This window comes from Meriones unguiculatus, chromosome 12 (assembly GCF_030254825.1).
Source record: "Meriones unguiculatus strain TT.TT164.6M chromosome 12, Bangor_MerUng_6.1, whole genome shotgun sequence".
Classification (NCBI taxonomy): Eukaryota; Metazoa; Chordata; class Mammalia; order Rodentia; family Muridae; genus Meriones; species Meriones unguiculatus.
The window spans coordinates 31,787,567-31,811,693 of record NC_083360.1 but is presented as its reverse complement, the minus strand read 5'-3'; the positions used below and the strand labels follow the sequence as shown (position 1 = coordinate 31,811,693).

Sequence of the window (24,127 nt, the reverse complement as noted above, 5' to 3'; positions counted from 1 at the left end):
GCTCCAAGCCAGCCAAGGATATATAGAAAGAAGAAGAGTCAGGTGTGGTGGTGCACACCTGTGATCCCAACACTCCAAGAGGCAGGGGCAGGTGGATATCTGTGAGTTTGAGGTTAGCCTGGTCTACAAAAAGAAAAAAATGATTAAGGAAAAGACCCCTCTAAATTACAGTGCATCTGTTCATGAACACTTACTAAAGACAGGATAAGCCATTCTAAGGGTGAGATTCAGGTTTACGAGGGTGATGGGTATGAATGCTATTATGATCATCACCAAATACCCTGAAGTGGGACTCCAGGGACAGAGGCCCCATCCCATGGGCATCCAGTTTGTACTGCCCCGCCAACCCTAGGTAGCTGCAGTTGGGGACACCAGTGGTCCAGATGTTGCTTCCTACTTGGCACCACAGGTCTTTGTCTCACTCTTGGGCCCTCCTACCCTGCTTCCCTAGAGCACCTCCTAGAAGAGCAAGACCCGTGAGCAAAACCCATGAGGCTGCCCTCATTTTTGTAATGGTCTTCTCTCCCCACCCCTCCCCTAGGTGAAAGTGATGCGAAGCCTCGACCATCCTAATGTGCTCAAGTTTATTGGTGTTCTGTACAAGGACAAGAAGCTGAACCTGCTCACGGAGTACATTGAGGGGGGCACACTGAAGGACTTTCTGCGCAATGTGGTGAGCACATGACCCCACAGTCAGGAGGCGCCGAGGTGGGTTATCAGAGGGATGCCTGTGCCCGTGACCTAGAACCTTGAGGGTTAGAAGAACCTTGTTTGCCCTCAAAGGAGTATCCTGGGAGGGACCGGAAGCCCTCTTTGGGGCGCGTGCTGGCCTAGACCGTGACCGGGAAAGGACTCCCTCTTACGGACATTCTCCTACCTTGCAGGACCCGTTCCCCTGGCAGCAGAAGGTCAGGTTTGCCAAAGGCATCTCCTCTGGAATGGTGAGTCCCATCAGCAGCAGCCTTGCACCTGGGTAGAGTGAGGTGCAGGCTGCTCTGAAGGCCGATAGATACCCATAGTGTGGGCTGGGACATTCAGCAGCTGTTTATTGAGTTTCTTTCGGGGCCCGGGAAATTTTAGGTAGCTATTAAGAATTCCAAATCTGTTTAATGGCAAACAGGGAACTAACAAGGCAAACCGTAGCACAAGGTACCTGGACCTTGCTGTCAAAGAGGTTATTCAGGTGCTGAGGGCCCTTGGAATAAGCCCAGCACCTCACTGCCTAGAAAATACGAGGAGGGGGAGGGGGAGGAATCAAGTTCTAGGTAAGCTCTAAGGAACGAGTCAGTAGTAGATTAGAGCCTCCATTGACCAAGAGGTCCCAAGTTTTAGTAATAACAGCAGCAAAGACCTGGGAAGAGAGACGATGATGCACAGGTGTATTATGGGAATGCTCCTAGCAATGCTCACAACCAACGGTGCTAATGAATGAATGCTTCCACACGTCACGTGCTGTGCTGTGCTGTGGGGTTGGTGCCCAAGAATGGGTTTATTCCTCCAGTAACCTTTGTTTGCAGTTGAGAAATGGGGTAGAAAGGGACAGGGCTGGCATCCCGAGCTTGTCAGTGTGACCCCTACACCTGAGGGGTTAGTGGTTGCTCTGCATACTGTCAGTCTGGAACAGTAGGCTGGAGGTTGAAGGTAGATAAGAGGCTACGTGTGTCAAGGAAGGATTCTTGACTTCATAGTCAGCGAGCAGGGGTGTTGTGACCAGGACTGAGCTAAGGTGAGTGTAGGGTGGTCAGTATGTTGGGGTGGAGTTGAGGGGCTCTTAAGCAGGGAGAATTGAGTAGAGGCCGTTGAAACAGTTCCGGTTTATGTAAATTAAGGTAATGGCAGTGGGGAGGCAGAGTGGAGTTAAAATGGAGAACCTGGCTGGCAATGAGGGAATGGTTGTAAGGAGAGCAGCCGGGAGCCTCAAGGCCCCTAGTGATGTCACTGAGCAGACAGTGATGGTTGGTTGGGGCAGGTTTGGGAGAGCTGGACTTGTTGCCTCTGGAGACTGGTCTGTCAGCAGAACTTCCCATCATTTCTTGGACAGGAGTTTGAGGGTGGTCACCCAGTTATCTAAAGAGAAGGGACAGCTGGAGCCGTAGGGCAGAAGGGGCATACAATAGTAACCAGCACATGGAAAAACGGCTTTGCAAAAGGCTGACCCTGTGGAGGCTGGAAAGGAAACCAAAACACACCGGTGTCTCAGGAAAAGGGGGTGGGTCACGGGGGAGGCATAGACAGCCATTGAGAAGGGCGTTGGCAGGCAGCCAGGCCATGTGTTACAGCTATAGGAAGAACTCTGTGGGCCTGTGAACAGTGAGACGGCACTACGGGAGGGGCTCGGGGGGGCTGGGGAAAGGGGCAATGTCACCTTCACATTTACACAGAAGGAAAGAGAAAGAAAGCAGCTTCTCAAAGTGACAAGGAATGTCCAGCAAAAATAGAAACGGTTGGACAGGAAGAGGGAGGGGCTGAAGTACAGACAGGAGGAGGGAGTCTCAGGGGAGGTGAGTCAGGACGTCATTCTTCCCCATCACTGGCTGGAAAGATCCAAAGTGGCTGAAGCCAGAGAAGGTGGAAGGGGCATCGTGCTTGAGGGTGCTCTCTCTCAGGTGCCTGCCTCTAAGAAGAAAGGGTAGGGAGCCCAGAGGCCCGCAAGCTGGACACTGTAGGGGCCGTGTGTCCCACCCACCACCCCCAGGCAGGAACCGGCAGCTTTCTGTTGGCCTTAGTGGCTTGGGGTGGATGGGAGGCTAAACAGGCTTGGCCTGGAAGACACAGGAGGGGCTGGAGGCTGGGGGAAGGGGAGCAGGGCGGGCGTGGCCTGAGAGAGCGGGCTCAGTGGCCCCGGGCCAGAGCCGGACCTCACCAGCTCCCCCGTCCCTGCTTGTGTTGCAGGCATACCTGCACTCCATGTGCATCATTCACCGCGACCTGAACTCACACAACTGTCTCATCAAGCTGGTACGTCCCGAGGGGCCACGGGTGTGTGTGTGTGTGTGTGTGTGTGTGTGTGTGCGTGCGGGCTACCTGGGGCCAGAGCATACCCACCATCTGGGGCTTCTCTTTTAGGCTTCTGCTACCTCGAGTACCTTTTGCCCAGCCTCATCTTCTGGAAGCTCTCAGACGCACACATACAGGAACAATTTCAGCCCCCTCCCCAGCAGCAGGCCTTGAAATCATCATTATTATTAGAAGGGATTATCTGGCAGCAGGCACAGGGCCCCGGGCTCAATCCCTACACTGATTTAGTGTGTCGGGGCCTAGGAGGGGTTAGGCACTGAATTCCTTGTCCATGTGTATAACTTCTTCCTTGTAACAGACCCCTGAAACACTTGATCCCATTTTACATCTATGCCCGAAATACCCTGAGGCTGCAGAGTCTTCAGCCTACTGTAGCCAGTTTGAGGCTAGCGCTCCTCTTACAGTCATTCCTTCCCCCTTTCCCCTGGGCCAACTTGAGATCATCTTAACCCTTTTTCACATGACTACCGCATTGCTCTCCCCAGGCCCCGCGCTGCCTTTGCCAGGCTTTTTCTCTTAACTCATTCTGGCAACCGTAAGTCCTTTTTAAGAACAAGGCAAAGGGCTGAAGACAAACAAGAAATCCTGACCCACCAGCGTGGCACTCTGGAGGCTCACTTCTGAGGGGCTCTTCCCTCTTTAGCTTGGACTCTGCTATGGGCAGACACCATACTGACAGAAAAAAACCACAGAGGCCCAGCCGCTGCCTCGCAGAGCTTTCTGGTGTGTCCTGCCTTTGCTGTGACTTCACTCCCCTTGTCAGTGGTCTTCCTAAGCTGTGTTCACACCCCAGGGGCAGGTTAGAGAATGCCCTCTCCCTCCTGAGCTGGCCCCTCTCCTACAGGACAAGACTGTGGTGGTAGCAGACTTTGGGCTGTCACGTCTTATAGTAGAAGAGAGGAAAAGGCCCCCGGTAGAGAAGGCCACCACCAAGAAACGCACCTTACGGAAGAGTGACCGCAAGAAGCGCTACACTGTGGTGGGGAACCCGTACTGGATGGCCCCTGAGATGCTGAATGGTGAGTTCTGAATCTGAGGGGGGGAAGAGCCTGAGAGAAGACAGTAGCCGGATCTGCCATAAGCTGGGGAAGCCTGTGATGGGGACACACACTCAGCAATCTTTTGGCCTTGGCCAGGCCAGGCATCATAAACTCATCCAGCCTCAGCTGGGAACTCAGCAGCATGCCGCCCTGGCCGAGGGTGGGCTCAGGCAGCCCAGCGCTCCAGCTTTACCAGCGTTAACCTCCCGGCCCCAGGCCAAGAACTGAAGTGTGTGGTGCCCCCTGGTGGATGCAAGCCAGCAGTCTTGAAAAGCAGTGGGTTGCCAAGCCAGAGTCTGGCTGAGTCTGAACCTGAGTCCTGTTCTTTATGCTGGGCAGTGCATCCTGAGTAACATGTATTCCCAGATCCAAGGCAGGCCACCCGGGGCTGAAAAGATGACCGCCAAGCAATACCCATCCCGGGACACCTTTGGGGCTGTTCTTGTCCTGGTTCTTTGGCTGTGGCTTGGCTTGATACAAGACCCAGTGTGGAGTGAGTAAGAGGCTTAACCTTACAGTTCGCTTTCCTTTCTTTCCCAAGGCAAGAGCTACGATGAGACGGTAGATGTCTTCTCTTTTGGGATCGTTCTCTGTGAGGTAAGCTCTGGTTCAGATGCCCTAGCAGTCCTGCCTGCCTCATATCTCAGCTTCTGTCCTACAGGTGAATAGTTTGCCACAATCATTAGGCTCAGCATAGCTCAGTATCTCCCAAAATACTTAGTCAAGTAGACACATTGGAAAGCTTTTGTGACTCCTACAAAGTTATGAGGGAGAGGAGAGACAAATGATGGTTAGAATGAAGTTTATGAAGTTGTCACTTCAGTAGAGATAGCTATAGAGTATGTGTCATCTATAGCAAATAAGCTGGTTCAATTCCCAGCAACCACATGGTGGCGCACAAGCATCTGGATCTGGTGCCCTCTTCTGGCCTAGGTGGTATAAAGAATAAATAAGTGTTAGAAAATTAAGCTGATGCCAAAGGGTATCAGACAATAATCAAACCTTTGTAGAACCTTGACCTGGTAGAGGACATAGCTGCAAAGGGATCCGGGAAGGGTAGGATAAGTGGAAGCTTCCAGCTTCCAGGTCCCAGTTACCAACATTGCTTCTGCCGCAGGGAGGCCCCTTCTAACCTTAGTAACAGACTCTGAGTGTAAAGACAGGTCTACATTAACAAGGTGACGAGGGATGGGGCCTGAGGCTGCCCTCTAACTTAGGTGTTTGCTGCTCCTGCTTCCTCTCTACAAGAGCATCCCTTTCTCCTGCCATGTGCCTGGGGCCTCTGTAGACCTTCCTGACCTGATCTTCTTGCCTACAGATCATTGGGCAGGTGTACGCTGATCCTGATTGCCTGCCCCGCACACTGGACTTTGGCCTCAATGTAAAGCTTTTCTGGGAGAAGTTTGTCCCCACAGACTGCCCCCCAGCCTTCTTTCCCCTGGCTGCTATCTGCTGCAAACTAGAGCCTGAGAGCAGGTTGGTGACTCATCCCTTTCTCCTACCTCACAGCCCTGAGTTCTCGAGATGCTTGCTCTAGATCATCCCATGCCCTTCCCTGGCACAAGCAGTGACTTGAGCTCAAGAGTAAAAACTCCTGAACTCCTGGAGCTCACCTGATAGCACTGACATGCCACATTGGGGAAAAGAGGGAAGCACAGTAGCAAGAGCTGGCCAAGATTGAGTCAAAGCAGTTCAGGGCTAGAGAGATGGCTCAGCGGGTTCAATTCCCAGCACCCACATGGCAGCTCACAACTGTCTGTAACTCCTGTTCCATGGGATCCGACACCCTCACACAGACATGCATGTAGTCAAAACGTCAATGTACATAAAATAAAAATAATTTTTTTAAAAGCAGCTTTTAAAAAGAAAATCTGGGCTAGGTATGCAGATCTATGATGGAGCGTCTGGAAGGAATGGGGCCATGGGTTCAGTTCTCAGCTCTGGGGGGGCGGTCGAAGACTGGTGTGGCTAAGGAGTGGGGTTGCACCTTTAGCAAGTATGCATGAACAGACGCTCCACTCAACCACACCCCCTGGTAAAGCATAAAAAAAACCATAAAACTTGCTTATAATTCTTAATAGGGGTTGGGATGTAGCTCAGTTAGTACTGTACTTGGCTAGAATGCATGACCCTCGGGTTTGATCCCTGACAATGTGTAAAACCGGGCATGGAAGTAAACACTTCTGATGCCAGGACTTGGGAGTCAGGAGGAGGGGATCAGAAGTTCAAAGCCAGCGGGGCATGGTGGTGCACACCTTCAGCCCCAGTGCTCGGTCGGCAGAGGCAGGTGGATCTCTGTGAGTTCAACGCCAGGACCATAGGGAGTTCCAGGATAGCTAGAGCTGCCCTGTGAAACCCTGACTCAAAGGAGGGCGGGGCCAGGGCTATCACTGGCCCAAGATGCTCAAGGCCCTGCGTTCCAGCTGTAGTGTCACACAGGCAACTGCACGCCGCCCACACATGAATAGACCCTACCTAGGGAAGGACCATGGGCCTGTAGATCAAAGTAGACTGGGAAGCTCTCTTAGTTAATTGTCTGTTGCCATGACAAAATGCTGTATTTAATTGGGGCCCTGCTTACAGTTTCAGAGGGTGAGTCCGTGATCTTCGCGGTGGGGAAGCGTGGAGGTAGACAAGGCAGGCCGGCTGGCCGGCGCTGGGTAGCATCATCCACAAGCAGGGCCTGGCATGGGGCTTTAAAACCTCGAAGCCCGCCCTCAGTGACACGCCTGCCCAGATAAGCCACCTGTCCTAATCCTTCCCACACAGTTCCAGCCCAGGAGCTTATGGGGGCCATCCTCCCTCAAACCACCACAGGAGCTAAAAGTGTAGCTTAGTAACAGAGCTCTTGACTAACATAGGACAGGGCCTGGCATCCTGCCTCCCCTCCCCTGTTGTTGTTTGGGCGGGAGGGGAGGGCTCACAATTTTTCTGTTTGCAGATTTGCTGTTGAGGCAGGATCTAGTCCAGGCTGGTTCAAATTAGATCTGTAGTTGGAGGTGACCTTGAACTTCTGACCCCTTACTTCCACCACCTATCTGTCAGGGTGCCAGGTGCACATCATCATGTCTAATTACTGTCCTGAGACTTGAGCTCAGGGCAAGCGCCATCCCTACTTGGCCATCACCAGCACCCAAGTTTCCTTTTAACGAGTCTGGAAGTCCAATCTTACCTCAATTGTTGCATTCACTCCAAGACATGAAAGGTCTTCTTTTCCCTTTGGCTGTTTTTGCCTTGAGCCATGACCCCTAGCATGGCTAGGCTTCTCCCAAGGTTACCTTTTATATTTACAGCAAGAGGTGAAAGGGTTTGCCTGAGCTTGCAGAACCAGGAAATAGCTGAGAGCCAGCCCTCTAGCCATCGCTCCAGCACTCATATTCTCCCTCTCTCTCCTTCACCCCTCGTCCTTGCAGACCGGCATTCTCAAAGCTGGAGGACTCGTTCGAGGCACTCTCCCTGTACTTGGGAGAGCTGGCCATCCCACTGCCAGCAGAGCTCGAAGAACTGGACCACACTGTGAGCGTGGAATACGGCCTAACCCGGGACTCACCACCCTAGCCCTGGTCCATCCCCTGCACGGGGACATTCTGCAGCCAGCATTGCCCCCTCTGCGCCCTGTCCTTGCTATGAGCAAGACTGCCTGGGCTTCCTGTGGACTGAAGGCTTACTTAGAAACAGAATAAGCCATCCCTACTACCTCCCCAGGAGGCACTTGGGCGCAGGGAAACAATTCTCCACAGGTTTTGGGGCCTAGTTACTGTCTGTAAATCTAACACTCACCTGAAAGCTGTGAAGAAGATAAAAGAGCCTGGATTCTAGACCAAGAGTCTGTTACTAAGGACTACTTAGGACCTTTGTGGCAGTGAGATTCTGGGAGGCTGTAGCTTTATACTAAATCAAAATGACCTGGGCCTGCTGGGCAGGATGACAGCATGAACTGGCCTGAGGGCTCTGGCCTAGCAAGGTGCGGGACTTAAAGCCGTAATGTAACAGAAACTGGGAGCCTTCAAAGCATGGGAAACGACAGTAGTGAGTTCTCCTTCCACCCCAGGCCATGCCCTTTGGAGCAGGTTTTGAAGAGTCTCTTACTATGTGGTGAAAACTACAGGATCCAGAGAAAGGACTGGTTACTGCTCACCAGCCCAGGGACCAAATCAGTGTATGGGGAGTTTTCACTTCAACATCATGTCTCAACAAGCAGTCACTCGCAAAAGCACCAAAGAAGCTGGGGCTGGAAAAGAGAGCCCCTTGCCCTCTGAAAGTCCCGTATCGTGGCTGGTGGGCTCAAAAGCTCAAGCCGTTGCCTAACACTAGATGGGTTCTGGAGCCCAGTGTGGTTTGTGTCAGACTTTGGGTCTAAGCAGAGAAAGGGGAGCCGCATCAATTTCCTGGCACCCTTGTGGCAGCTACTACACACCCTCTAGCATGTCTGCTCCAGGCAGCAAGTTGGGACAGGAATTGGTGGATGCTGAGATGTGAAGAGAGCTCCCCGATCTGGGCCCTCTAGATTCTACCTCGATTGTTGCTGGTCCAGCTTACTTCCTGAGCCACACTCCAGGGCCAGGGGCATTGGAAACCCTCGGGGCATCTTCCTCCCCGGGTGGGACTCCAGCTCACCAAGGTTTGCCATCTCTTAAGCGCGAGCTCACACCATATTTAACAAATTGGGAATGGGTTTGGTTATAAATACGAGTGTTGGGTTGTACTGGTGGGGGGATCTGGGAGAGTGGTTGCTGTTACTAGCTTTTATCTATGGGGTAATATGTGAAATACTTTGTACATAGATAAGATGAATTGTGGGAACTCTTTGGCCACTTTCCTTGCTGTGTAGACTGTGCTTGTGTGTGGAGTTTTCAGACTTGCTGTAGGGGGAATCCTGAACTAACAGCAGCATGGTTCAGCATCCTGTGACTGGTTATGCTTGAGCTGTCCACAGCAAGTGTGGGAGTGGTGGGCCTGTGCTGGGCCATGGAGCGGACTAAATAAATTAAGCAGTTAACATAGTAATGACACTGAGAGTGGAAAGGTGACTTAGGACCTGACTTAAACGTGGAAGAGTGGGACAAATAATTACCAAGGTTTGGTTCCCAGCACCCTCACAGTAACTCTCAACCATCTGTAACTCCATTTCCAGGGGTACTCATACCTCTTCTCATGTCTGTAGGTTACTGTACACGCGTGGTATACGTTCATGCTCTCAGGCACATACGTGGTCTGCTGGCCCCCTTCAGGCCCAAACCATATAACTTGCCACATCAGGGAATTCTCAGTCTCAGATCTAATCTCCTCTGCTAGACAGCAAGCCACTTGAGGCAGCCCCTTCTGAGCTCTCAAGCTGTCTCTCAGCTGCCAACCAAGTCCTTAGGGGACTTCCGCTTCCAAAGCTGCTGCACCAGACCACTTGGCCAAATACTGCCACTGTTTGGTGAGATCCTAGGCACAAAAATAAACCCACAGCTATTAAGTCTACGCTTAAAGACACACAGGCTCAGAATCACCATCAAGTCCAGGCCAGCCTAGTCTACCTGGTGAGCTTGAGGCCAGCAAGGACTGCCTGCTTTGAGACCCAGCCAAGAACTTTTTTTCTGCAAACCTAAAAGATACTTTCTCCTAAGCATCCTGTGGATTAGAGTGCTTGAGCATGGGCAAGCTCAGCCTGGCTGGATATACCTAGGACTTAATCTGTTGCTGTGGTCCACTGCTAAAACTCCAGCACCACACCCTCCCACACACACACAGCTTCCCTCCTAACCCTGCAGGAGCCACCCCTGCCCAGGCAGCCCAGCTACCCATTTCTCCCTTGGCTACCACAGAATTGCCTACTGCCCCTTGGTTTTTATCCCCCAACAAAGGCTGCTGGGAAGGTTTGTCCTAATCTACCTCGGAAAGAAACAAGGCGGAGATGAAAGAGATCAACTTCCTGTAACTTCAACCTTGAGATATTCATGGTGACCCTGCCAGTTTGTAGGGGTTCAGCTACCACCACCTCCCGGTGACAGGGCCACGTTGACGGAGAAGGCGGAGGTACAGACACAGTACTGGGGGCGCGTTCCAGCACCACAAACACGTGCAAAGGCATGGTTACGTCTTGTGTTTATATGAGTCAAATGCAGAGCAATTTGCCATAGTTCATACACAGGTGTCAGATGAGGTATATAAAACATACAGAGAAATACTTTCATAGAAAAGTAGGAAGTAGTACTGTTCTCTTTCCCATAGTCCGTGCCACCATGGGAACCCTGAGGTCTAGGCCCCCTCAACAAATGGCTCCAGAGAGCAGCCTGGTGAAGGGAATGGACCACACCCTCCCCTCTCCATGTGGGGAGTAAGGGCCCCTGGTTGGGGACGCCGCCAGGACCAGGAGGGCAGAAGCTGCTTTGATCTTGGATGAGACACTTTTCCCTCTCTGGAAAACCCTTTAGGCCCTTCCCAGTGGTTCGGTGATTGTTTTCAACAGGTTACAATCCTAGCCCTGTGGAAGGCACAGGCCTGGAGGCCATAGGGCTGCCTACAAGTGAGGGTGTGCTTCCGTGCTTTTGTTACCTAGCCTCTGGCTTATTTAGTCTCCAGGTTTACCTCTCAGAAGCAGCTTACGAGACCCTTAAGTGTGGAATTCCCATGGGTTTGCTGGCTATTCTCTCATCAGCACAGTGGAGAGGTTCCTTACCCCACCCCCAAGAGGCAGTCTGGACACCCAAGTCTACTGCTGTGAGGCTGAAGGCAGAGGTGTGTCCTCCTGTGTCTTCCTAAATGGAAGGCTTAGTGCAATTCTTCCCTTTCTTTCCTTACAAAACGGGAAGAGTCCCTTAGGCCCAGGCCTGGCCCGAAGTTGTCAAGGCACATCACTGCCAGCAAGCTGGAGCATGCTCAGCAGCCCCCATCTAGAACCCATTTACAGCCCAGAGTTCTGACTTTTGTACATACTCATTTCTGGTTCTCAGAAGGGACTTCCACCCCCAATGCTATAATAATGGATTTTTAGTGCTGCCTCATGCATGACCTGTTTGACCCTTAACTGTGAATAACAGTATACGCCACTCAAGTTCCTGGGTGACAAATGGAAGGGCAGAGGCTGAGGCCACCTAAGGTATACAGCATGGAGGAGCTTAAAGCTCCTCATCTTCCCTGGCCCAGGCAGTGTAGAAGCCCTTATTTGCCACAGCACCACTGTGGTTACTGTGCCAGTCTCCGCAGGTAAATCCTGTTCCAAGGGATAGAAAAGGAGCATTGAGAGATCCCTACTACCCAGCCTCTTCACCCTTACCCATAATACTACCTGCTTCTGCTTGTGTCATGAGGACTCACATCCCCCCCAAAAGAAAAATGGGATAAGGTTTTAACCACAACACAAAATGTAGCTCCTCCCAGCCGCAGGAGGGTGGCCTGTCCTGTATCAGTGTCTGCACGGGCACATGCCCACTGAAGGGGCTCAGGCCCCGGGGGTGCCAGCCTGGCCCATGAGGAGAGTGCTGCCCTCCTGCAGGTCGGCAGGAGTCTGGTTGCTGTGCACGATGATGGTCTTTTCATCCACGATCTCACAGGTGGGGTTGGTGAAGGCAGACAGGGGCAGGGTGATTCGCTGCATCTCCCTCTCACACGCTTTCTGCTCATGTTGCTCTTTCAAGTCCTTCCCCCTGTCAGGAAGAGAAAACGTTAGCATGGCTTTGCTCAGTTAGTCTTCCTGAAGCTGAGCAGGAGCTCACCCTGTCACAGTGAATGGCCTGATCAACAGGACTAACGCCAGCCTAGGCTCAAGACACTGGCTAGCCATCCTGCCACGCTGCCGTAAACCCAACCGGGCAGTGCTGCCAGCTCCTCTCTGCCTCCCTATCTGTAAGGTCAGGGTGGCTGCCACGTGAGACTCGTAAGTTACAGCAAGACAAGACTTTGTTTTCTGCCCAGGGGTCCCAGAGATCCAAAGAATTATCCAGGCTTCATCCTTTTTTTTTTTTTAATGTTTTTTTATATTAATTACAGTTTATTTACTTTGTATCCCAGCTGTAGCTCCCTCCCTCCCTCCCAATCCCACCCTCCTTCCTTTATCTCTTCCCTGCCCCTCTCTTAAGTCCCAGGCTTCATCCTTAACTAATGAGATTGTACAGAAAATGTACCAGATCATCCTGCTACAAGACCTGCCTTTTTGGCAGGGCTGGTGAAATGGCTCAGTGAGTAAAGGCTACCACCAAGCCTGATGACCTGAGTTCAAAACAGAGAACCCATCTCACAAGTTGCCCTCTGACCTCTGTACCTGCAGTAGCAGGCATGCACCCGCTCTACCACAGAATAAGTTTTTGTTTGTTTTACAAGACTGCCTTCTCATCCTAAAGTCCTGGAAAGTGGGAATCCAGGCTGGAAATGAACCGTTCCCAACCCATGCACAGGCAAAAAGGACTCAGGTCTTCACAGATCAAGGGGAAATAATGAACATGGTTATCAAACCTCTCAAGTTTGTCAATGCCTTTGATTTCTTCTCTTCTGATAATCAGTGAGCCACTGGGTCACTGTGTTGCTCTGCTTATGTGCAATACTCACTCAATGCCCAGGATATATGTGTGGGTGTGGGTATGGGTGTGGGTGTGGGTGTGTATCATCTCACTTAATTCTCTATTCAGCCCTAAGATTTAGTTCTTATTCATTTTATAAAAAGAGAAATGGCCCAGGGCATATTGGGATGCTCCAAGGATGCAGGATAGACTCCAGTAGTTTACTGGGATGTCTGCTCTTATGAGAAGTTGTGACCCAGAGTCAGGCTCTAAGGCATGGTGGTACAGGGATTCAAACTTAGGCCTTCTGCCAACACATGTAGGCCCTTCCCACTGCAGCCCTGTCCCCTGCATCATGTCCAAGACTACACGCCAAACCCAGTACAGAACCCAGGGCACATCCTCTGAAGGCAACAACTTGGGCTCAGCTTTCAAGGAAGTGCTTAGAAGGAGATGTGAACCAAGTGGGTGATAAAACACAGGAGAAGCCAGAGCAACACAGCAGGTGGGAATGCTCTCTGAGCGAAACCTCCACCACAAATCTCAACAAACCCAAGAGTGAGAAGGCTGCAGAAGTGGGAGGACAAAGAGGCCACCCCAGGTCCCCCCTCGCTGCTTATGCGGTCACTCAGTGATGCTGGTGTTGCAGCAAGGCCAAGTGAAGGGCTGCAACAAGGCCTGCAGCATGGTGCTGGAGGATGTGAAGGAGATACAGACCCCAAGAGCACAAGAGCAAGAGGTCATCCAAGCCAGTCAGCAAGGATCACTGCATCTCCAACATGGCCCTGCTGGTGTGTGCTGTGGAACTCACTCACCACCAACAAGTAAAGTAGGACCCTCTTCCCTCCCTGAGAACCCGCGCCTTGCCCTGCCAAGACCTGCCCAGCGCAACTGAAATAAAATGCTGTTTGTTCAAAATAGAGCAAAACACAGATCTCAGGGTTCAGGTCTCAGGGACATGGCTATGATCATCTGTATTCTGCATCCATCACATGATGTACAACAATAAAAGCTGGAGAAAAAAAATACTGGAGAACAAAGGAGCAGGGGCCTCAGGACTCTAACTAGCCAATTCCCTTTACTGCATATCCTAGCTCCAGCTCTGCCCATTTGTTTAATACTTGGCAAACAGCTCTCTGTGCCTTGATTTCTTCATCTGCCCCAAAGATGTGAAATAATTTTAAAGCTAGTTGCACAAACTCCTAGGTTATGATGACTTGAATCAGCCCTGAATCAGACCTGACCCACAAGGCAACATTGCCTTTATTTTCCTTAAAAGATCTCTCCCATTACCTAACCAAAGGAAGAACTATTCATCTCATCTAGTGATACCCTCCTCTCTTGGCCTTAATTTCACTACCTTAAAATAAGGACTTGGACATGACAGTCTCCAGAGCCCAGAACACTGTGTAAGATTCCCCCATGTGACACACATCTGATCCCCTAATTCCCATTGTTGGGGCACAGGAAATTGGTAAACTCATCCTCCTGTGGCACCTGGGTGACTAGGGCAACCAAGTTTCTCAATAGGCAAGCCCAGGCCTGGCCCGTTCTTCTCATTAGCATCTGTACTGGTGTCAACTCCCACAGCAAAAAACCTCCCAGAGCATCCACAGGCAAAAACAGGTAACACTCTTCATGGAGAAAGGGTCTTCCAGCATAAGCATTTCCTCATATCCCGAGTCATCCCCGCTCTGGCTGACTGCCGTACAGAAGGAAACTCCTATCTGCATAATAGGAAGCCATGTTCAAGACTGCTCGGGTAGGGAAAACTTTGGAAGGTCTGGGCTTAATTTAATAAGGGATCCTCCTCCTCAAACTAGCAGCAGTTTACAAAAATGAAACATTTAGCCAGGTGGCGGTGCCAGTGGCCTTTAATCCAGCACTCGGGAAGATCTCTGTGAGTTCGAAGCCAGCCTGATCTACAGAGTGAGTTCCAGGACAGCTAGGGCTACTCAGAGAAATACAGGAGGTGGGGCTGGGGGGCATCTTTAGGAAGAAAGCAAGCCAGGAACCCACCATTTTCGAAACAAGTAGCATCATCCAGGAAGAGAAGCAGCATTAATGCACCTTCGGTGGATGCCACACACGACACACACACTGCCCTCATTTCTCCCCATTTCCTACATGGGGAAGCCTGGCTTTCCTCTCCTCCCTCTCTATAAAGCTGCTGAGAAGCTAGTAAGGCAGGCTTCATCACACACAAGTCTATGGGGTCAAATTAGTTTGTATTTGTGGGGCAGAGGAGGGCTGGAAGGGTAAAAGGAAGCGAGCAGGCGATGTGACTAATCAGATCAGTCTCATCCATTTCGGAGCCTGGAAGCATTCCTGACCCCACGTGCCTGCTGAGCGCCCTGCCTGGGAATCCTGGAGATGGAGTGTCTGAGGCTGCCAGGCCTGCTGAAATGACCATTAGGCGGCCCAGCACCCTCCCATTGCTGTGGGGGCAGGGGACAGTCTGGCTGCTGTCCGGCAGCCAAGACAGAACAAAGGCTTATTCACTGACTCAGCTTCTCTCCCAAGGGGGTGAAATGGTGTTGACTTACTGTTTTTCCCTCCCTTTTTTATCAGAGAATAAGAGCTCCCTGCAGAGCTAAGACAGCACTCAGCAGGGATAGGGAGCTGCCCCAGCCAAGACCTGGCTGCACCTCAGTGGCCTAAGCCACCAGGACAAAGACCCAGCCAAACTGGAGTTCCCTTCCACTCCCTACCTTTAGCTCTTCCTCCCAGGAAGCCTGACTGGTGACTGCCCACCCTTCCCAGCTCTGGGAAGCTCCCTCCATCAGCCAAGCCCCAACACCTTGCAGAGTTCAAGACTTGCAGGAATTAGCCCATTGCTCTGCAGCCAGAAATGCAAGCTGGACTGGCCAGAGAGAAAAGAAATGAAACAAAGCTGCAACCTGCCTCTGGCTTCCTACTCTAGATTATGGAAACAATAGAGACCCTTCAAAGCAGTAATCCAATGATTACTCTGAACGACAGCTATTTCCAAGTCAGAAGTCATGCTGTGCCACCTGCTGCTCTGGGTAACTTTTCCAAGATGGCTACTGCACCGGCACACAACTGTGTGCCCAAAGCACACTGATTCCATCCTCACAAGAGACGTGTGTGCCATCCATTATCACCTCAGACATGAAAAGGCTGATGGGGGGAGGGGGGGAGAAAAGAGAGAGAAGGATAGAGGGATAAAAAGGAGAGGGAGGGGGAAGAAGGGAGAGAGGAATGAAGGAAGACAGAGGAGGGAGGGTTGTTAAACTATCTTTTCAAGCAAGAGCAGAGCTAGGATTTAACGGAGCAATAGTGCTGGGTGGGTCATCGTAGCTCATTCCCGACCTGAGGGGTAAACTGAAGCCCAGAAAAGGTAAATAATGTGTGCACAAAACAATGTGGCAGCAACAACTAAAGAGAACTCTAGAATAAGATCTTGTTGTTTGTTTTCTAAACTCAGTCCTTCTTTGAGCAGTTTCTCTCTCTTCTACTGCCCTGAGTGATTTAAATTTCAATGAGGCTACTGGGTTTTGACAGACTTTCTGGAGATAACTGCCAGTCTTTCGATAAAGCTTCCTGTCCAGCCAGATGTGGTGACTCATACCTCATGCCCATAATCCCAGCACCCAGGAAGTCCAGGCATAAAGACCACAAGTTCCTGGCTGAGCAGTTAAGAGCATTTGCTGCTCCTTCAGAGGACCCAAGTTTGATTTGCAGCAACCACATAACAATTCACAGCCCTCCAGGTATGGACATGGTACAAACATACATGCAAATAAAACACCCACACAAATAATTTTTAAAGAGGCTAGGGTAATCACTCAATAGCCTAAGAGCACCAGCTGCTCTTTCAGAGGACCCAGATTGGATTCCTAGCACCCTCTTGTGGCTCACAACCATTTGTAACTCCAGTTCCTGAGGATCCAATGTCCTCTCTGTCCTTTGAGGACACGGTACACAGACATACACATAAGCAAAACACCTCCCCACACACTCCCACACCCCTCGAACACAAATAAATAAGAGAGAGTGTGTGTTTGTGTGTTCCTGGCCAGCCTAGGTTAAAGAATTGGAACCTATCTCAAAACAAAACAAAACACACCAAAACCCCACATGGTCTAGCCTGGGCTCTGAGGACATGCTACTTTAACTCTTGTAGGTCTCAGCTCCTCCTTGGAAGAGGGCTTCAAGGACATGATGAACTTTGGACAAAACATGATGAACTTTGGACAAAACATGATGAACTTTGGACAAAATCAGCAGAGGAAGGCATATAGCAGGGCCCCACTTGTGGAAAGAGCATGAAACAAACAGTGACTACTGTGATTAGAATCTGATTATCTGAATATCGTCCAGCTGCTTACTAACAATCTTTAACAATACTCCTGGGTGGCTGCATGTGCAAGGAAAAACATTCTCATTTAACAGGCAAGAGACCTACCAAGCAGAAGCTGCCAGAAACGACATTCAACTTGCAGCTCTTGCCCTGACATCTGTTCCCTAAGTGTGGGGAGACAGAGGCTCAGAGCTTGTTTCTAGCTCACATGTGGTTTCCTGTTGTACAGGTTGTTCTCAGAGACTGTTTGCTAAGGAAAGGGGTGGTCCGGAGGTTAGTGACAGCAAGTCTGGTGACTTAGTGCCTTCCCCTTAGTTTACAGGAAAGTAAACTCAAGGTCATATGGCAGCCCCATGACAGCCTACAAGAGTAAAACTTAAAAAGACCTGGTTTCTACACTTGGCACCAGCTGAGCTTGGAATTACGGGCAAGTTAGTTCAAGCACCTGGAAGGTCTGGAAACTGTCACAAGATTGGAAGGCAGCCAAATGCTGTCCAGAGGCTGAGGAAGAGGGGAAAATTTCAGGGCTCAATGTGCATGGTTTGGGTCAGTGAATTGTATAGGCAGAGCAACTATACTGTTTCTTCAAACTTTTTAAATGAGCAAGCAGGTGTCCCTGGACCTGTGAGTCAAGATGCTTCTGTGGGCCACAACCTCAGTCTGGGAGTCAGGATGCTCTCTCAGGTTGACCTGACTCGGAACCTATCTGCTCTCTGACTCACGGAAAATTATAGAAGCCCTTAAAGTCATCTGTTGGAGCAAATGTGACAGCTGAGACTTAAAGCAACACAGTCCACAGTAGCCTTTTTCAGAACTATGGGAGCTGCAGCGTCATCATCTTTAACTCCCAACGGATGAAGAAACCGAGGCCCAGAAAACGTAGGGAACTAGTCAGGTACACACAGTCAAGGCTAACTTACAGATGAGCACAACAGCTACTATTTACCAGCCACTTACTGCATGCCTTGCCCTAAGGTAGGCAGTCACACACCTTCGCCCCATCGGAATGCTTTGGACTGGTAAGAAGCAGCCTGCCCAGTCACCCAGATGGTAGCTTCGTCCACCATACCCTGGGTGTGTAGCTGGCAGAGCACCTATTCTCTCTGGCCTCGGGTTTCCTCATCTGAGAACTGGGAAGTACAGCATTTATAAGAGCGACTGCGAGCATAGTCTGAGCGCTCAGGAGGAGGAAGCAAGGTTCAAAATTCAAGGAGCCAGTCTTCATGACATACAACTTTAGGACTCAGGAGGCAGAGGCAGCCATTTTTCTGGGAGTTCAAGGCGAGCCTGGTCTACCTAGAGAGATCCATGACAGCCAGGGTTAAAAAAAAAAAAAAGAAGAAGCCATAAACAACAAAAACGCTACCAACAAAGTTTAAGGTAATTTTTCTGCCGTAGAGTGAATTCAAGGCCAGCCTGAACTACAGTGAGGCTGTCTCAAAACCAAAAGTGGAGCTGGGCATGCTGAGCCTTCGAGGCAGGAGAAGCAGGTGAGCACTGCTATGCTGTGATCACCCCACACTTCCTCTTTTCAATCTGTCATGTGGCTGACGCCAATTCCTCTAAGAACACTTTGGGTTTATAAAATGATGGTTGAGGGGCTGGAGAGATGGCTCAGTGGTTAAGAGCACTGGCTGCTCTTCCAGAGGACCCGAGTTCAATTCCCAGCACCCACATGGTAGCTCACAACCATTTATATATCTGATGCCCTCTTCTGGCATGCAGGTACACATGCAAACAGTCCACTCATATACATAAATTACATAAGTAAATAAATCCTTAAAAAATAATAAAATGATGGCTGTCACACTTCAATATGACTCAGACATGGTCTCACTGCTGGATAATGCAGTCCACTGTATCATTTCCCTTACAGTAAGGCTTCTCCGGTCCCAAAAAAGAGCTGATCTTTGGGGCTGGAAGTCAAATACTCAGATTTTGTCCAAGAACAGCCAGTTAGCTGTAACAAGAGCTTTGATTCTCAGAACCGCACGTCACTGATTATGATAGACTTGCCCCACGTGGCTTCTCAGACCTTTCAAAATAAGCATCCCTCCTCCTGCAGCCTGCCCCTGCTTCCCAACAGCCTCTTGTACTCTCATAGCTAGCAGGAGTAGCAAATGGGTTTTCTTTTGTAATCATGTTTTTTTCTTCTCCCTGCCCTAGAGGACATCCCACTGATGAAATTTAAGCTCCACCTGTGAGGCTGCAAGAACCTTTTCCAGTAGGTGGATGTTTTGACACGGTCTCACTCTGTAATACAGACAATCCTAAAAATGGAGACAACTCACCTCCTGCCTGGTGACCTGGTGAGCGTAAAGATCGTGCCTTTTTTTTTTTTTTTTTTTTTTTGTTGGTTTGTTTTGGCTTTCTGAAGCAGGGCCATAGCCATAAGGCTCCCGCCTCAGTGTCCTGAGTTCTGGGATGACGGTCGGTGTGTGCTATCACACCCATCTTAGCGCTCAAAAGTCAACAAACTAAAATCTTGTCTCCTTCAGAAGACAGTGACACATGCTCATAAACCCCACATCTCAAGAGGCTGAAGCACGAGGATTATGAGTTTGAGAGGACTCATTCAGTATCAGCCAGGCCAAAGATGGAGACCTTGTCTGGGAGGGGATCAGTTAGCTAAGTCCTTGCCCTGAAGGTCCAAGTCACCTGGTAGCTGACTAAAACCAAATTTCTACTCTTGAGCTGGTTTTTCTTCCTTCAATACCTCACTTCCTTTTTAAAGACCCCAAGAAGGTGTACGGATATTGTCTCTCTTCCCTAGCCCTATTCCAAGAGAGCCAGGAAGAGAAACGACTCACCTCTTGTACGTGTAGCCCAAGATGATGCCAGCTCCAATGCCGATGATTATCACCATCATTGTAATGCCCAGCACGTAGCCTGCAAAAGGATAGGACACAAGGTCCTATTAGCCACACCCCAGGCAATCAGCAAATGACGTCATCCGATGAATCCCAACAAAGGCAGTGGTGTGGTAGGACAGCCATACCCAGAGTTCCCAGGTCCTTTTTTTCCTTGGAGTTCATCCTCACGCGCTGACTGATCCCGACCACTGGCTGCACCTCCGCTGCCTCACTCCTGGCTGGCAGGGCGTTAGCAGGAGGGAACACCTGTGTCTCTTTGTCACCTGGGGCATCAGCCTTCTCTTCCAGCTCCACCGTCGTAGAGGCTGGTGGTGCCTGGGATGTGGTCTCTGGCAGTGAGGTGAGAAACGGCTCTCATCAGATACTGTCGTCCTGAGTACATTCCACAGCTAAACCTGACCTGAGTGTTGGGAGCATTAGGGGAGAGGTCCACCCTAAAATGTGCCCCTAGACAGATATCAAATCCTGCCTCAGGCCAGCAGGGGTGAGTGAACACCTGAATTAACGCATTTGGGAGGCAGAGGCAGGGGAATCTCTGTGAGTCTCCGCCAGCTAGGGCTGCACAGTGAGACTGTCTCAAAAACAGAAAAAAAAAAAAAAAAAACTTTCCTGTCCCAGGGACAAGATCAGGCATGGTGGCTGGGCTGTGCTACAAGGCAGATGTGAGGAAAGGGTCACAAGAAAACAACAGCCTTTCTCCTGCCGCCCACTTATCTCTTCAAGTCCTTGCTACCTTCCAGCACCCAGCTGGGCTGCCAGAGGGTTCTCCAGAGAGCGTCCTGACTTCTCATCAGGAGGCAATCCACAGAATGCAAGATTCCTGCCAATCCCAGTGTTAAGTGCCTGACCTTGATTATCTCACTTAATCCTAGAGAACTGTGTTAGTTTCCTGAAGTCTAAAAAGCTTTGGATTCAAATCTGGCCACCCTCATTTGCCTTTGGCAGATCGCCGAACTTCTGGGTGACTCAGATGCCCCCCAGGGCTTCTTCCCCGGGATGGTGAGCACGGAGGCCGGCTCAAAGCAGACGCCACACCGCGAAGGCGGGAGGGCCGCTCTGGGGAGGAGGCGAGCTGCCTCCCACCGTTGTTTACAAGTGCCCGCGGAGGATGAGATCACTCCGAAGGCCTCTGCGGCCAACCGGCTTCGGGCTCCGCGGCCTGGAGATAGCTATGACCAATCGGAAGGCGCGGGGGGGGACGGGGCGGGGCGGGCGTCGAGCGGCCGCACGTGCGCGGCGGGTGTAGCCATGGCTGCTGGGGTGGTGGGGGGAGCGGCTGGCGTCCCCTCCGTCCCGGGCGGGTACCTGGGCATCGCACGTCCTCGCAGGGCCGCTTTTCAGGGACGCCGGACTCGCCGCTGACGTAGCACCAGGGCCCGCGCGGGTCCTGGTCCGGGTTCCGGCAGTAGTTGTGGTTGCCGGGGCCTGAGGTGGGGAGAAGAGGCGTCAGGGGCCGCGGCCGCCGCCCGCCCGCCCCGCCCGTCCCGCCTGCCTCCCCGGCGGGCACTCACCGGGCTCGGCGAGCGACTCGCGGCCGCTCTGTGCGGCCAACCAGTTGAGACAGCGGAGACCCGGCGCGGGCGAGGCCTGGTCCTCCCGGTACAGGTGGCCGTGGTCCCAGAAGCAGCCTGTGAGGAAGAGGACCCTGAGTGCGGCCCTCCGGCCCCGCGCGGCGGGGAAAGGCCCTGTGTGCCTCAGAGTGAAAGTGGAGTCATGCCCCTAGCGGCGTCTGGTCCACAGACAACAACACTCAGAGACTTAGCCGCTTGCTTGCTTGCTGGCTTGCTTGCTTGCTTTTTTTAAGCTTGGGATCGCCTGCACAAGTGCAAAGGGTTGTTACTCTTGGACTTGGAACCACTGTGGAGACGCGGGAAGCCTAGCTAAGGTCTTTCTGTGGAGATGGTGAGTTTGGTTCTGGGCAGTTAGACCTGGAAGTCATCCCAGTGTTGAGAAGTCAATGTTATATAAACGGATGTTCCCTTCTCCACCTTCTGCTAGGTTGACAGACACCGCCAGCTCCCGAGAGAATTCCACTAAAGCCTTTGATTCAGAGAAGCAAAAGATTCAAGAGACACTCCAGCTGAGGCACTCTGCCTCATCTCTTCAGCTCCTACTCCCCTCAGCAGAGAGCCCCAGGAGGAGACTGGAGAGGGGAGGAGGTCTGTGTGCCCACCACACTAGGACTTTAAAAGGGCAGGACTCTGGGGAGTAAAAGAAATCCCAAGCTCCATCCACTCATGTATAAGGAGAGGGAAAGAGAAAGTGACTACTTGTCTTTGTTCTTAATGGCAAAGATGGAGCTGCAAGCCTCTGGCAAGGAAGGAGAGAGGGAAGAAAAGCTTTCGTAGGATAACAAGAAAACAGCCAAAAGCGTCCTTCTGTGTCAGCCCGGCAGCATTTGGGAAATCGGGGGCTTTACCCGTTCTGCTTCATTAAGTTGCTGCAGAAAGGAAAAATAAATAAATAAATTGTGATCTCACCTCCAGATCCATAGGCTTCTGCCAGAAGCATGTTGCTGAGAAGAAATGTGCGTACCCAAGGCAACAGCATCCTCGCCTCTTCCGGCTTGCAGGTGTCCAAATGGGGTCTCCTTGGCAGCAGTTTTGTCTTCTAGATCCCAGCCTTGCAGTGAGACCAGCCCTTGTTATGCTCTTCTGGTAAACAGCCTCTCTTTAGAACTGGGACCTTCCCAGCTAGCTTGCTGCAGCCGAGGTGTTTTTCAGCTGAAAGGCGCCCCCTGGGTCCTAAGCCTCCTAGATCGTACCAGATCGCTAACCCTGAGCCAAGAGCGGAACTCAGCCAAGTCAAGAGTGGCAGAGAGGTTTTGCTTAGCCGCAGATCCCTGTGAGACCTGCACGACCGCATCCCCAGGCGTTGCCTCTTTTTCCATCTGTGTGAGTACAGAGTCATTGTGTCAGAAGGCGGCGTGGAGTGGGGTGGATTAGGAGCCCTAAAGCATTGCACAGTTGTGAGATAGGATGCTGACTGCAAAAGCAGGAGGAATTTAAGACCACATAGGCGGCACAGATAAGAATATCTGGCAGGAAGCAACTCTATACCCATATTTATATACTTAAAATATGTTCTGCCAGGGTCAGGTCAGTCAGCATTCCTGTACCCACATTTGAGGTTTGGGGTATCCATATATAGTAGGAATACAGAAAGTATCTTTAGTTAAAAATACATGTTATACAAACACTAGATTTGCTTAGCTATACTGTAAAGTCCACCAGCCCTGAAGTTAAGTAAAATGTCTTCCCTCCAGCCCCCACACCAATCTGTGCAGTAATTTATATCTGTTGTTAAACCACATCCACCACGTAACTCGGGGCTTTGAGACTTAGGAAAAAGGCTCTCTTTTTAGTTGGCTGGCAGTTGAGGTTCCCAAGCAGCCTCAGTAAACTGAGAGAGAGAGAACAGAGTGGTTTGCCAAGATTACCTTGTGACTCAGGGAAATCCCAGAATAGAAATGGGAGACTCTGTCTTGATGTTGCCACAATAATGTAGGGAGGGAAAATAACACTACTAAATAAGTTTATAGACTTTATCACAGTAGAAAGCTAATGTGGTTCCAATTAGAAGTGATTGAACCCTGTGGTGTCTTTTAAAAGAAAAGGTTTGTTTGTGTTTGTATGTCTATCTGTGTCTGCCTTCAGAGGCCACAGGAAAACTTCAGGTCCTCTAGAACAGGGTTCTAGAGGCAGTTATGAGCCATGGGATGTGGCTGATGTGGGCAATGTGAACTCCGGTCAGATCCTTTGGAAGAACAGCAGGTACTCCTAACCTCTGAACCTAACCCACCTGAGGTGTTTCGTGAAAACACTACGTTGGAACTGGAAAGATGACTCAGTGGTTAAGAGTACTTGTTGCTCTCACAAAGGACTTAGGTTTGGTTCGGTTTCCAGTATGCAGCTCAAGGCCATCTGTATCCAATTCCAGGACATACAGCTCTGTCTTCTGACTTTGGGTACCAGATACTCACATGGTGCACATACATGCCGGCCAAACACTCATACAAATAAACACCTCACAGAAGAATGTGTGGTGGGGTGGCAGCCCATGTGCCTATGTGTGTAAATATGGAAGTCAGAACAGGATGTCCAGTGTGTCAGTGCCCTGAAATAGGGTTTCTCACTAAGCTGGAAGTGTGACCTTTAAGCTAAGTTTGCTGGCCAGTGTCCTCCCCACAGCTCTCCAACTCTATGCTCTCTAGTGCTGGGTTATAGGCACACATAGCCATGCCTGGCTTTTAATGTGTGCGCTGAGGATTCAAACTCAGATCTCGTAGGTGCACAGCCATGTTCTTTTAAAACGCCTCAGTTGATAGTATGTTTGCCTAGCATGCCAGAAGCCCTGTTTTATATCCCCAACACAACACAAACTGAGTAG

The 24,127-nt window shown here is 50.8% G+C and overlaps 3 protein-coding genes across 13 annotated transcripts in view; 2 read left to right on the top strand and 1 right to left on the bottom strand.

Annotated features, from left to right (window-relative positions):
* Limk2 (LIM domain kinase 2) overlaps nucleotides 1–9,065 on the top strand; it is a 70,348-nt gene extending 61,283 nt beyond the window's left edge. For all 3 annotated transcript variants that reach the window (XM_021652132.2, XM_060365537.1, XM_021652138.2), the window contains 7 exons: nucleotides 542–673; nucleotides 885–941; nucleotides 2,893–2,958; nucleotides 3,863–4,037; nucleotides 4,600–4,655; nucleotides 5,377–5,534; nucleotides 7,472–9,065. In XM_021652132.2, the coding sequence (XP_021507807.1) occupies nucleotides 542–673; nucleotides 885–941; nucleotides 2,893–2,958; nucleotides 3,863–4,037; nucleotides 4,600–4,655; nucleotides 5,377–5,534; nucleotides 7,472–7,616 (789 nt within the window). In that variant the 3' untranslated portion in view covers nucleotides 7,617–9,065. The remainder of the gene's footprint in view (nucleotides 1–541; nucleotides 674–884; nucleotides 942–2,892; nucleotides 2,959–3,862; nucleotides 4,038–4,599; nucleotides 4,656–5,376; nucleotides 5,535–7,471) is intronic.
* A 1,071-nt stretch (nucleotides 9,066–10,136) lies between these two features.
* On the bottom strand, nucleotides 10,137–22,357 carry Pik3ip1 (phosphoinositide-3-kinase interacting protein 1). Its single transcript, XM_021652152.2, has 6 exons — nucleotides 22,219–22,357; nucleotides 21,250–21,366; nucleotides 21,044–21,163; nucleotides 19,864–20,067; nucleotides 19,676–19,754; nucleotides 10,137–11,692 (listed from the first exon to the last, which is right to left on the bottom strand). The coding sequence occupies exons 1-6, from the start codon at nucleotides 22,286–22,288 to the stop codon at nucleotides 11,488–11,490; spliced, it is 795 nt and encodes a 264-aa protein (XP_021507827.1). The 5' UTR covers nucleotides 22,289–22,357; the 3' UTR covers nucleotides 10,137–11,487.
* LOC132646804 (uncharacterized) overlaps nucleotides 21,366–24,127 on the top strand; it is a 41,860-nt gene continuing 39,098 nt past the window's right edge. For 8 of the 9 annotated variants that reach the window (XR_009585093.1, XR_009585092.1, XR_009585094.1 and 5 more), the window contains exons 1-2: nucleotides 21,366–21,640; nucleotides 21,737–22,632. Coding sequence is in view for 1 of the 9 variants with exons in the window: in XM_060365538.1 (XP_060221521.1) it covers nucleotides 22,264–22,632 (369 nt within the window). In the remaining 8 variants the exon portion in view is untranslated. Of the gene's footprint in view, nucleotides 21,641–21,736; nucleotides 22,633–24,127 lie in introns of those variants that run through there. The other variant, XM_060365538.1, reaches the window with a different exon arrangement.